General features: G+C 39.4%; 1 protein-coding gene across 8 annotated transcripts in view; it reads left to right on the top strand.

Moving 5' to 3' along the window:
• Positions 1–6,645, top strand: part of Cpeb2 (cytoplasmic polyadenylation element binding protein 2) — a 49,961-nt gene extending 43,316 nt beyond the window's left edge. For all 8 annotated transcript variants that reach the window (XM_085691937.2, XM_048461675.3, XM_085691936.2 and 5 more), the window contains 2 exons: positions 902–1,083; positions 2,662–6,645. In XM_085691937.2, coding sequence (XP_085548063.1) covers positions 902–1,083; positions 2,662–2,889 — 410 coding nt within the window. In that variant the 3' untranslated portion in view covers positions 2,890–6,645. The remainder of the gene's footprint in view (positions 1–901; positions 1,084–2,661) is intronic.
• Positions 6,646–12,916: the final 6,271 nt, after the last annotated feature.

Below are 12,916 nucleotides of genomic sequence, written 5' to 3'. Positions count from 1 at the left end.
TGTATTGCAGCATCACAAGAAATTGTCTGGTGGATGGTTGCTTTGTGAGTACGGAATTCAGATACAACTTCAGATCCACGGGTGGTATTTAAATATGTGACATAGAATGGGATCACCCAAACCCAAGTGTAGACAAAGGTACAAAGACTAACGTTGCTCTGACATTGAAAAGTGAGGCTAAGAAGTCATCAGTGAAGTGAATTATCAGCAAAATCAAATGCCTTGCAATTCATATTCAAAAAATATTTTTTGGCGAAGTAATAGATTAGCTATGATCAGTGCTGTTAGCAAGAATGATCTTGAAAAGATCAATTAAAGTGGAGTCACAGGGTGATAATCTAATCGTTAAGGGTTGTATGGATAGGTGTGAGGCCAATCTGGCTACAAAATCTGTTACCCATTGGTCACCAGGGTGATTGAGCTGATCTGGCCTCCCTCACCATACTGTGTTTCCCTTTCAACCCGCATGCTCTGTCAGAGAGGACACTATTCTCTTGTAGGAAGAGGGGATTGTCCTTAAGAAAGGAAAAGACCCATGCTTGTTGAAATGAGTTTGAGAAGAAAGCTGAGCTGTGGAAGAGAGGAGGAGGTGCCAAAGCAGTGTCCTTCCCTAAAGACCGTGTATGAGATGGATAGGCAGGTGAAACTGTTGCATTTTAAGAAAAGATTATTAGACAGTGCATGTAGTGGTAATGTGTGTAACTCTACGTCAGAAGTGGTTTGGGGTTGTTGTTTTGTTTGTTTAGGGTTAAGATGTAACTCAGTTGTCGAATGCCTGCCAGCCTGTGAAAGCTCTGGCTCCCAGGCTTTCTCTTGACAGCTGCTTTGTGTTAGTGTTCTCTTAACTTACTGTTGACTTACTGTCTTCTCACCTTCAACCTGAGTGTCTTTTCTTTTGAAGTGGAACTTGCTATGATCATGGACCGGCTGTATGGTGGTGTGTGTTACGCAGGAATTGATACGGATCCAGAACTAAAATACCCAAAAGGTGCTGGGCGAGTTGCTTTCTCCAATCAGCAGAGCTATATTGCTGCCATCAGTGCTCGATTTGTTCAGCTTCAGCATGGTGATATTGATAAACGCGTAAGTTACATATCGGGAAGTCATCTGTGTCTCACTTAATAGGTGCTTTTTACCGTAAGGAGTTGATAACATGGCTCAGACACTTTTATCTTCCTTTATCTCCTAGCACTATATCCTTGAAATACAAATTTCTTCATGTATTTTAAACTTGAAGCATTACATAAGAGCCATAAGTATAGATGTGATTTTAAAGCCATGTCAAAGTCCCAGCTATCCGTCTAGCTGTAGAGCAGTTTATATGAGCTTGTACTCAAAACAGAGTGCCTGGGACCAAGCCCATGTCTGCCATTGGCTCTGTAATCTCAGGCAAATGGCCCTTTCTGCCACTTTTCCTGACTTAAAGTGTGGGAAAGAGTGCTAGTTAGTCTCTAGGTTGTTTTGAGGACTTAATGAACTTCATGTGCACAGACACTTGGAGAAGAAGTTGGCCCACAGGAAGTGATAGTTAAGAGCTAGTTTTCATTTATAAACACTAAAATTCAGAAACTATATATTTCTGTAAGTCATTTGACCTAAAATTGAAAACACTGGTCTATTAGTAGCATAGATTGGGTCTATATATAGAAGTCTTGTGAATGACAGCTGAAAGCCATCCTGTTGAATACTTGTGAGCTCTGATTGCCATCTAAAATAGGAGAAAAGCTGCTCATTTACGTATTAGTTTCACACCGAAATCTGTGAATTGTACATAAGTAACTATTCTAACACAGTGATACCAGCCAGCCAGCCAGAGACAACAACCTAGGGTGTTCCTCAGTTACAAGAAGGCAAGGCTGCCGCAGCAAAGCAGCCAGCACTGATCCACAGGGTAGCGATTCCCAGGTCTAACACCTTCCATGTGTTCAGTCTTCCCAACTCCAGCAGAGTCTACATTCTCATTTACAGATGTGGAAACAGGTCAAGAGAGTCCCCTCAAACCCGACATCATCTGCTCAATCATTCCTTCACAGTGGGGCTTTATTTCTTATGAGTATAATGAGGTCTGGACATGCCCTGGATCAGATTAGCCACAGTTCTGGCCTGTTTGCAGCAGCTACTGCAAGCAAGGTGCAGCTCTGGCCTGCAGAGAGAAGGCTGCTGCAGTCCTACTGGCTATTGAGTTTCACCAGCCTACAGATGATACTAGAATGAGAGGAAAATCTGGGAAGAAATTTGTCTTCCATGATAATCCCTTATGAATTTTGCTCACAATTTGAAAATACTAATGCTAGCATACAGGTGTTTCAAAGATACAAAAGTGAGACTAGAATATCTTCGATCTTCAGTTTTTAAAAGTGTTTTTCTCTCTTTGGAAAATAGGATTAAATAGCTCTTCGTGACCTCTGAAGGGAACATGTTGAAATAAGTGAATTAGTGTTTAACCACTTAAGCTCACAGCCAATTATGAACATGGAACTCGATACACAAACGTAGTCAGCACAGAAGCAAACTGGCTTTCATTTGCCCTCCAGTGGGGGAAAGCGGTTTCCCTAAGACACTGCTACTTTTCTCTAAAACACTATAAACATTTAAAATCATTCCAATTTCTTTTTTCTGAAGCAGACACCAGTGAGATTTTTTTACCTCTTCTCTTTGTAGGTGGAGGTAAAGCCATATGTGCTGGATGACCAGATGTGTGACGAATGCCAGGGCGCACGCTGTGGTGGAAAATTTGCCCCCTTTTTTTGTGCCAATGTCACTTGCCTGCAGTATTACTGTGAGTTTTGTTGGGCAAATATCCACTCTCGTGCAGGACGTGAGTTCCATAAGCCATTGGTGAAGGAAGGTGCTGATCGCCCACGTCAGATCCACTTCCGCTGGAATTAAGTCGAGCAAACTGGCCTCCGTCTACCAAGGAAAGAAAGGGTGCATGTGGCTTACTGTGCTGAAGATACTGACCTGCAGAAGAGATAAGTGCATTCTTCTGCTTCTCACCCAGCTCTCAATACATGCATCGTTATCAGCAGCCAAACACTACAAGCCTCTTGTTTTTCACCAAAACCCTACATCTCAGGCTTACTAATTTTTGTGATATTTTCATGTTAAAATAAAATGTTTTTTTGTATTTTCTCCAAGTTATTTTTATATGTAAAGTTAAAATTAGATATGAGAATGTTTTGCGTAGGGGCAACACAGTCTGCTGCTATATAGTGGGTGAAGCGTGCACTTATTTCTTAACATGGGTTTTTAACTTCAAGATCTGCCCCAGTACTTTACCAAAGGTAGCAAAATAATAGTGAAGATGGAATATGTCTGCTACAAATGCTTATTTTTATTGTTGCTGTTTTCAGTGTGTACATAAACTAAAAATTAGGGTTGATTTTGTTGCTCTCCATTTTGACTTGCAAGAAATAATACCTCAAGATAATCTGATTTATTAGCTATTTTTAAACATTTTTAATCACAAGCTGTATTAGCTTTGCTGCTATATAGGTGTTATGTGTAAATGTCACCTATTAATACGGGATTGAAAACGTTAGAGACACACTGCATTGCGGATGAAATGCAGGCAGCACAATATGGCCGAAACTGCCATAGTTTAGAATGTGAAACAATGCATGTTTACTTAACCTGTGTCCACCATATGCATGCACTAGGACATTAACTAATGAGGTGAGGTATTGCAAATGTTCAAAAAGCTCTCTTGAATCTAGGTAGCATGGACAAATTATAAAATTTGTTTCTTTACAAAAAAGCAAACTTGCATGCATTATTGTGACTTCAAGTTAAAAATGTTGTCCTACATGTGTACAATATGCAAATTAGTTTTAGATTAGAGAGTGCAGCCATTTTGTGATCTGGTCAGTAGTGGAATTCGATTTTATGCAGACTGGATGTAATATTTGTAATCCCTGTGCAATTTTGTGATGTGCGGTTCTAATTCATGTGCAGTGATATAGTATAGATAAAAGATTGAATAAAAGAAAAACACAGGAATTTTAAAGAAAGTTGATTTTAGCCCCTTTGATAGTTCATGGTTAAGATATCCTTTAAAAACCAAAGATGGCCAGCACACTGCTAACCAGTCACCGAATGTGAGACCCATGAGAAGCCCATACTTAAAAAGAGGGTTTTATAGAAGAACACAGAACTCTAGTGAAGTCAAAATGGAGATGGGAAAATATAACAGATGGCTAGTTGCATAAAATTTACCTTTAAGACAATGGTGAAATCTGGCTTAAATTTGCTTATATGTTTGACCTATGTATATGGGGTCTTCTGTCTAAACTGGGGTCACTGTTGCATGGAGCATTGTTATTCTTAATGGTTAAGAATTGCTTTTTTAAAACTTTGATGAAGGAATTTCAGTAATGACTTTGCTTGCAGTTTTTTTTTCTTTTTTCTTTATTGAGGGAGTTGCGTGGAAACATGCACAGTTCTGACCTAGAACATGGTTCGTGGTGGTTTTCCTCTTTAGAGCATCCTAGCCGCAGCTAGCCCTGTGTTGATAATGTAGGAGTTACTCTGCAGTGGAAGCAAAGCACCCCACAATGGTAAATGTTTTCGGTTTTGTTTTTGTTTTTATTTTAATGCAGAACTAAGATTTTTGACTCTAAAGAGAGAAAATTACAAGGGTATAGCCTGTGCAGCAAACCCTTGGGACAATCCTTCACATGAGCAAAGTGCTGATCTCAACATTGGTTGTCAATGGTATGCTTTTTTGTACTGTAAAAATACGTGGTTCATGTCTAACTCTGCTGTTTTATTGTGGTTGTGGCTCAAGTTTTTAATGTTTGAAGTTGACGCTGTTTTCAGAGGAGCTCTTTACTGGTTTATTCGTCAGTGTCCCTACGTGTTACTCCCATGACCCTCCAGAGTGTCTGGAGCATTCTTTTCTACCCTCGCCCTGCCAGACCTTGATCCATTTTGACATTTGTTATGCACTATTTTTATATCTCTGTGAGAGATTTTTCCAACAGTCAGCTATTTTATGGCACACTTTTTTTGACTGATGACATCTCCTTTGCTATACCTCAATTTTTGGAATTTAGAAAAGAAATCAGTAGTTTTGCAATGTTAATTATTTAGATATTTAATTTCGCAGATTTTTAAACTTTATTTTCATAATTTCTGCTTAATGTTTAAAATTGAAGAGCCTTTTCATGTATTAAATAATGAACTCTAAAATAAATTGTGTGATAATTGGAGACGCCGAAAATCATTTTCCCTTCTTAAAACAGAATCAGCTTTGAAATGAAGGGAAACGAAATGGTGCCCTTTCCCACCAGGGTGACCGCGACAGAAATGCTGGTTTGTGTCACCTTCGTTTCTGTTAGGACAGAGCTTACTGGTCTAATATTTTGTTACCCCCGCCTCACCCCTACCTCTAATTTGTTTCTTTTTCTGTTTGGGGATTATTTTCCTTTTATGTACTACATTCTTATTTTCTAACTGTTGAACACTGTATTAGAGTTTTTTTAATTTACAGATCATATTTATTTTACTATTTTTGTAGAAAATTATTAATTTTGATTGTATTTTTGTATTTCAAAGCTTCTTCATTTGTGTTCCCTAAATGTTCATATTGCTGCCCAAAAGTATGAATGACTGTGGAGGAAAAAGTACTTTAAAAGTCCACCCTTTTTGTTAAGAAGGAGACATTTAGCATTTATATATTTGTGTATGGAAAACACTTGATATTTTATCCCTGTTGCATCTGGCTGCACGAGCCTCTCCTCACAGATGCCGCAAAACTTGAATATAACACACTTTGGAAGGCTGACTAACCTCGATTCTGTGTTGTGATGTGCAATACTGTTTCTAATGTTTGTATAAAGATACAGTGTAAACCTTTTTAATGCAAATTTATTTTTTTCATTGCATATTTTGCAGACTTTATCCACAGTGTCATTTTTTACTGTCAGAAAAGATGCCCCTTTTGTCATTGCAACTATTTTTTAAACCCAGAAATCTTTGTACTGATGTAAATGATTGTAGTTATTTTGGATAGTGTTTTGCTAACAAAAGGAGAGACTTTTTTCATGCATATTTCTATTTTGTTTTTTTGGGTTTTATTTTATTTTAATAGTAGTAAAATACTTGGAATAATTTTTCATATTCTTGTCATTAATATTATTTTGTATTTTTATGTGAAAATATATAATTTTATGACACTAATTGCTAAAGTTTATTTTATGTTGAATTATTTTTGGAGCTGAAATCTTTGTAATATTAAAGCAACTAGTTTCTAATTCCCAGTTTCTGTATAGAATCGCACAAGTGGTTTATGGAGTGTTTGGATTGTAACTATAAATGGTTCTTTGATATGCAAATTAATATTTTCAGTTGATTTTATTTTATATTCCTAATGGGGTGTTAAAGCCGTTTTTTATTTTTTTCTAAATAAAAAGAGAACCCATGCTTTTATGGACACTAGGTAAAACGCCTTCAGCTTAAAATTTTTGTTAAATAATTTAGTTTATTTTATTGTTATCTTCCAGGTGTCTAAATCTCCAGTCTGTCTGTTGTACTGGTAATTTAACTCTGTAATGGAATAGTTTGCTGCCAACTATTTATATTAAGTAATTTTTAAATATTTGTAATATTGTTGACTGACTAATAAACTATTAAGTTATTGGCATAGCTGTGGAACCTTATTTTATAGTTTGCACCTTACACACCATCAGGGACAGTGAAATGGTAGTTTGCTCAGAGGCCACTCCACAGTGTCGCATACAGCTGGGAGGACCCCCAGGGACTAAATATGCAGAATTCCTCCCTCTGTATTTAAGCCTGGAAGCCCCTTTGCATTACTGCCCCTTCCTGCACCTGGCCCTCACACACCTCAGAGATCTCTCACAGCGCCCTCAGAAGTGCCACCTTATCTGACTTGACTCAGTACTCAAGGCTGCCTAGATAGTGCAAAGGTTAAGAATACTGATGTTCTTCCAGAGGACTCCAGTTTGGTTCCCAAAATCAAGTTGGGCAGCTAACAACTGCCTGTAATTCCAGGTCCACAGGAGCTGGGGCACTGGCATGCACATGTATTTAAAACCAGACCTGTAAATAAATCTTTAAAAACGAAGTTAATTAATGGAAAGCAGGCCTAATGATGCTGCTTTAGTGAGTCACTGTGTGTACACCCACTTGTCACTTTCTCCCTGTTCTCTGTACGTCCTGTGGTTTCTTCGTGCACTGGGTAGAGGAGGAACAAGGAAGAGATGCATAGACTGAGCAACCTGAGGCCTGGGTCCCTTATCCTAAAGTTGAAGTTCCATCATGAAGCCAAAATGTGGTTCTGGGAAGAGAGAAAGGAAGAATCTATTGCTTTTGCTAGAAAACGGATCATAGTGAACCTTTTTTTTTTTTTTTTTTTTTGGTCTGTGAGTATACAGCTCCCAGAGAGAATAATAGGCATTTCAAAACATAATTTTATATTTTCAGGGCGTCAACAGCCTGCCTCTTTCTCGAGGCTCAGGAGGCATCATGGAAGAGGGGGCAACAAGACTGTAAATGGATGGACAGGTGGCTCAGTGATTTATATATAGCACTTGCTGCTCTTCCAGAGAACCCAAGTTTTGTTCTCAGCACTCATAAGAAACACAGGCCTCCTAACTGTCTCCCTGTAGCTATAATTCTAGAGGATTCTGTGCTGTCTGGCCTCTGCAGGTGCCTGAACACATGTGGAATACATGGACACACACGAATAAAAATGAAAATATATTTTAGAAATCTGTAAGAGCCAGAGGTTTGAGAGGACTGGGGTCCAACTGCCTTTTGGAGAGAGGACTGTTGAACTCATGAACCCATAGAGGCTGCTGCTGAAGGCACAAGCCCTGTACAAGATCAAGCCAGTGAGATTTCCAGTGGGAGGGGGAGGGGCCATGGACACAGTTTCCCACCCAGCATATGGTCCCTGGTAGGTTGTCCATACTCCATACTACATGGCTACATCATGTACATAGAGGCAGAACTGGCTGGACTCAGTGGGCTACAAAAAGAAAAAAAAGAAAGAAAAGAAAAGAAAAGAAAAAGGGAATGGAGGGTGATCCAGGACAAGTTGGAGGAGAGTGTAGGGATGAATATGATCCAAAATACATTGTGTACATGCATGGATATTCAAAAATAATAGTTATATTTAAAAATAAAATTGGACTGGAGTACTGGCTCAATGGTTAAGAGCACTGGCTGCTTTTCTAGAAGACCCATATTCATTCCAAGCATGGCTACTCATAACCATGTGTAATTCTGGCCTCGGTATCCCTCATCCTCTTCTGGCCTCTAAAGGCACCAGGCATGCAGTAAATGCACAGACATACATGCAGACAAAATGTCCATACATATGTTTTTTTAAGATGTAAAAGTTAACATTTTCCCATATGCTACTATATGATCAATCCCTCTAAATGGGTTAGTCAACATTATGGCCCCTATATCATCACCACCATCACCCATAGCCTACACCATTGCCCATAGCCTCCCAAATAAAACATGGATTTGCACTTAGTTCTATCTCAACACAGGCTACTGATTTTTCTATTTGAAATCTTATAAAATCCAAAGATTCTCATCTATTCTGACGTATTTTAAATTATAGCAAGTGTTACATTGTCTTGGTTTCTCTGATGCCGGCACATCATCTAACTTGCTAGGCTCCTCTTTCACTTAACAAAAGAATTGTTTGGTCTTTTTGAGACAGTTTCCTCAAATCAGGCTGGCTTAGAAATCAGCCTCCAAGGAGCTTCAATTACAAGTGTGAGCCACGGCTCTCAGCTACAAAAGAATTCGTTTTGAATACAACCTAAGTACTGGACACTTACAAAGCAGGATCCTTGCCACCATTCCCCTTTATAGCCCTCCGTAGAAGTGAAAATTCAGTTTAGTCAAACACAAAGGAATACACTATAGAAGATAAAACAAGCTAGAAAATAGGGTTGGGGGGAGAGAGAACTGCTTCTTGAAACAATTTGACTTCATTAAATTCATGTTGAAGAATATGTCTTAAATTTTTGCATTATTTTAAAAAATGTAGTTGGGCCCAAGATGGTTCAGTGGGTAGAGTACCAGCTGTGTGAACATAAACACCTAAGCTCCACGTACAGACCAGCCATGATGGCAGGCCTCTGTAACCCCAGCACCCACGTACAGACCAGCCATGATGGCAGGCCTCTGTAACCCCAGCACCCATGTACAGACCAGCCATGATGGCAGGCCTCTGTAACCCCAGCACCCACGTACAGACCAACCATGATGGCAGGCATCTGTAACCATAGTTCTGTGGGAAGTGGAATGGAAATAGGGAGGATCCCTGGAGCATATTGGTCAAACAGTCTAGTCAGTTGTGAGTTCCATGTTCACTTGGAGATCTATCAAAAAATTAGCTGGAGACACCTGAGACTAATCCCTGACTTGCACATATGCATGAACACAACATATACATGGTGGGGGGGGGGATGAGAAGTTTAACACCAAACAAACCTTTCTAAAATAACTATATGGGGCTTGAGAGATGACTTAGCAGTTAAAAACACTCCTCACTGTTCCAGAGGACCAGAGTTCAGTTCCCAGCTCTCAGGTCAGGTATAAGTGCCTCCTATAACTCCAGGGATAATATAAGACCTTCTTCCTACATATTCATTCTCTCTCTCTCTCTCTCTCTCTCTCTCTCTCTCTCTCTCTCTCTGTGTGTGTGTGTGTGTGTGTGTGTGTGTGTGTGTGTTACACAAGTAAAAATGTTTTTAAAAGAAAAAAGTGTATTTCAAGGCCAGAAAGAAGGGATATATTTAGAAAATAAAGATGGTGCTAGGTATCAGTCATGGGCAATGATGGCCATCTAATATATTATTACAGAGTAAAATTTCTATTCCAGTTCGGTGAGAACTTTAGTCATTTAGGTTCTGCCTCTTTCACATTGTTGCATAGTTTACTTCCTCATCACTAAGGACCAAACTTACCTCATTCCTTATTTTTTAGTTCAAGATACTGTTTTTAGTTTGTGTGTGTGTGTGTGTGTGTGTGTGTGTGTGTGTGTGTGTGTGTGTGTGTTGTATGTGGTATGGGGAGTACACATGTTGTCACTGCACTTTTGCTTATGTGGGTTCCTGAGGTCAAACAAAGGTCATCATGACTGTGCAGTCAGCTGAGCTGTCTCCCAGCCCCTCAGTTATGACTGACTTCTAAAATCAGCATGTTTTCCTCTCAGATGCACCAGGCACGCACACGCTCAGGCCAAGCGCTCATCTCGTGACCAACCCGACGCATTTCTCTCCACTCACATCCACTTTTTTATCTCTTGCTAGTGAAGTGTAGTTTAAGGAAGATGGAAAAGCAAATGCTTGCTCCGATAGTAAGACAAGAGAGAGGGGATGCTCTCAGAAGAAATTTGAAACCCAGGTCTCAGATTTCCTTTGGGACCTGAATTCCAGATCTCCAAGACTTCTTTCTTTTTTAGAATTGTGTGATATTACTCAACATCAATTCACACTGTATTTTAAAACTCTTGCCAGGAAATGGGAGCTTCTTCCAAGTGAGTACCCAGTTCCTATTCTATGAGTTTACGATGACAGCAGCCTAGTCACAGTACACAAAGGGAAGCTACTTGTGTCTGTCAATGGAAAATCAGCAAAACACTTGGGATATTAACTGTGCAAGGAATATTACTCCGCTCAGAAGGACATTCTGACACTTTTTATAACACAGGTGAACATTGAAGACATTGCCCTAAGAAGAATAACTCAGTTGCGCAAAACCAACTAAGTAGTCCATAATACAATGTACCAAAAGTAGTGACTTTTACAGACACAACACAATGGAGCTTTCCAAAGTCTGGGGAGTTTTTGTTTGGTTCAGACCTTGGGATGGAAGAGAAGTGGTGATAGATGGGGCAAGGATCATATAAAACTCTGAATGTGTATAATGGATGTAGCATTCACAGAACTTTAAAGACGGAGGGGGCCCCTTGAGAGATGCTCACCTATTCAAAGCACTGATACTCTTCCTGAGGCTAGAGTTGGGTTCCCTTCACACTTATCAGGAAGCTCACCACAGCACCGGGGGATCCAACAACCTCTTCTGGCCTCCAGCCTTCCCCCCCCCTTTACCCCATGCATGCACATATACAGATACAAATATATACATGTAAACTTAAACGCTAAAATGGAGATAGTAAATTTTATATAGTTTGCACAATTAAAAAATAATAATACTGCCAGATGGTGGTGGTGCACACCTTTAATCCCAGAGGCAGAGGCAGGCAGATCTCTGTGAGTTTAAGGCCAGCCTGGTCTATAGAGCTAGTTTTAGGACTAACTACAAAGAAACCTTGTCTCAAGAAAAAAAAAAATAGAAATAGTTCACCTGTAGTGGGAGACTGTTTGTTCATTCCCAGCCACCCAGACCCCAAATAATAACACAGAAACTCCATTATTTGCAATATTATTTGGCATATTAGCTCATACTTCTTATTGGCTAGCTCTTATATCTTAAATTAATCCATTTCTGTTTATCTGTGTATCGCCACGTAGTTGTGGCCTTACCAGGTAAGGCTGACTGGTTTCTCTCTGACTCTGTCTTCTCTCTCTCTCTCTCTCTCTCTCTCTCTCTATATATATATATATATATATATATATATATATATATATATATACACACACACACACACACACACACACATCTTCCAGCCTGGCTATATTTTGTTAAGCCATTGGCCGAAAGTAGATTTTTATTAACCAATGGCAATAAACATATCCATAGCATACAAAGGGGAATTGAAATGAACAAGCAGCCTCTGATACCCTTCAGAGTTGTCTTGTGTGCAAAATATCCCTGCCCTCTTATGAAGTAATCTTTAATTTTCCCACCTAACTACAATTTTATCATGCACATATCAATTCCAAAATAGTAATATTTCAATGTTTAATTTTAAGAATGCAAGACTGTATTTACTCATGGACCTGCTTTTGTACATGTTTTGTAAGATGCATCAGTGTTCCCACTGGGGAAACCCACCCCCCAAACACACCAGAACCCAGAAGGACACCTATTAAATCCTAAGGCTTCCTGTCTGTCCATGTGAGCATCTTGAACACGGTGTGGTGGAAATGTGTGCCCGAGGTTTGAAGCAGTACTTCCCCCATTGCTCTGGGGAGCCATCATTTAGGATTACTCTAGCAGACTGACTTCACACACTATGTACAATTTTTTGGCAGCATTGCATGTTGCTGGTACCTTCACATCCTAGAATTAGAATGGCATACTGAGAGAATTAAACCACACCCAAACTATAGCATGGCACATGGAATCTCTATACTTTCTTCTCAATGATTGCTTAAATCTCTTTACATAAATACTTAAATTAAAATAAAAGTCAACCACACCCTAAATACTACTTCTGTTCTTAGCTTACATTTTCTTTCTTCTGGTTTATAATTTTTCCATTTTCTTTCCTTGTGGATATAGCAAGATATTGCATCTCCCTTTATTGTCTGAAAATTTTCATGCATAGCACTTAAAATTCTCTTCAGAATATGTATGATACACACACCCATATGTAGTGAGGGGGCCGGCTTGTTGGGGTTTCCGTCCCGCCTGGTACCCCACAACCAGCAAATCCCAAAAAGAAAATCACACACAGGACTCCATAAGTTTATAAACTGATTGGCCCATTAGGTCAGGCTTCTTGTTAACTCTTATAACATATATTACCCCATTATCCTTATCTATGTTAGCCACATGGGCTCAGTACCTTTCTCAGTGTGACAGCTTAGTGTTGCCTCTTAGGTGGTCTGTGCAGGAATGGCAGAGGAACCTCCTTGCTTCCCAGAATTCTCCTGTTCTCATTGCATCACCTCTACTTCCTGTCTGGTTTTCCCACCTATACTGCCTGCCTGGCCAATCAGCGTTTTATTAAAATATG

The sequence above is a fragment of the Myodes glareolus genome, chromosome 8, assembly GCF_982192425.1.
Source record: "Myodes glareolus chromosome 8, mMyoGla1.1, whole genome shotgun sequence".
Classification (NCBI taxonomy): domain Eukaryota; kingdom Metazoa; phylum Chordata; class Mammalia; order Rodentia; family Cricetidae; genus Myodes; species Myodes glareolus.
The sequence above is the reverse complement of the archived record's forward strand: the minus strand, read 5'-3'. Positions and strand labels throughout refer to the sequence as shown.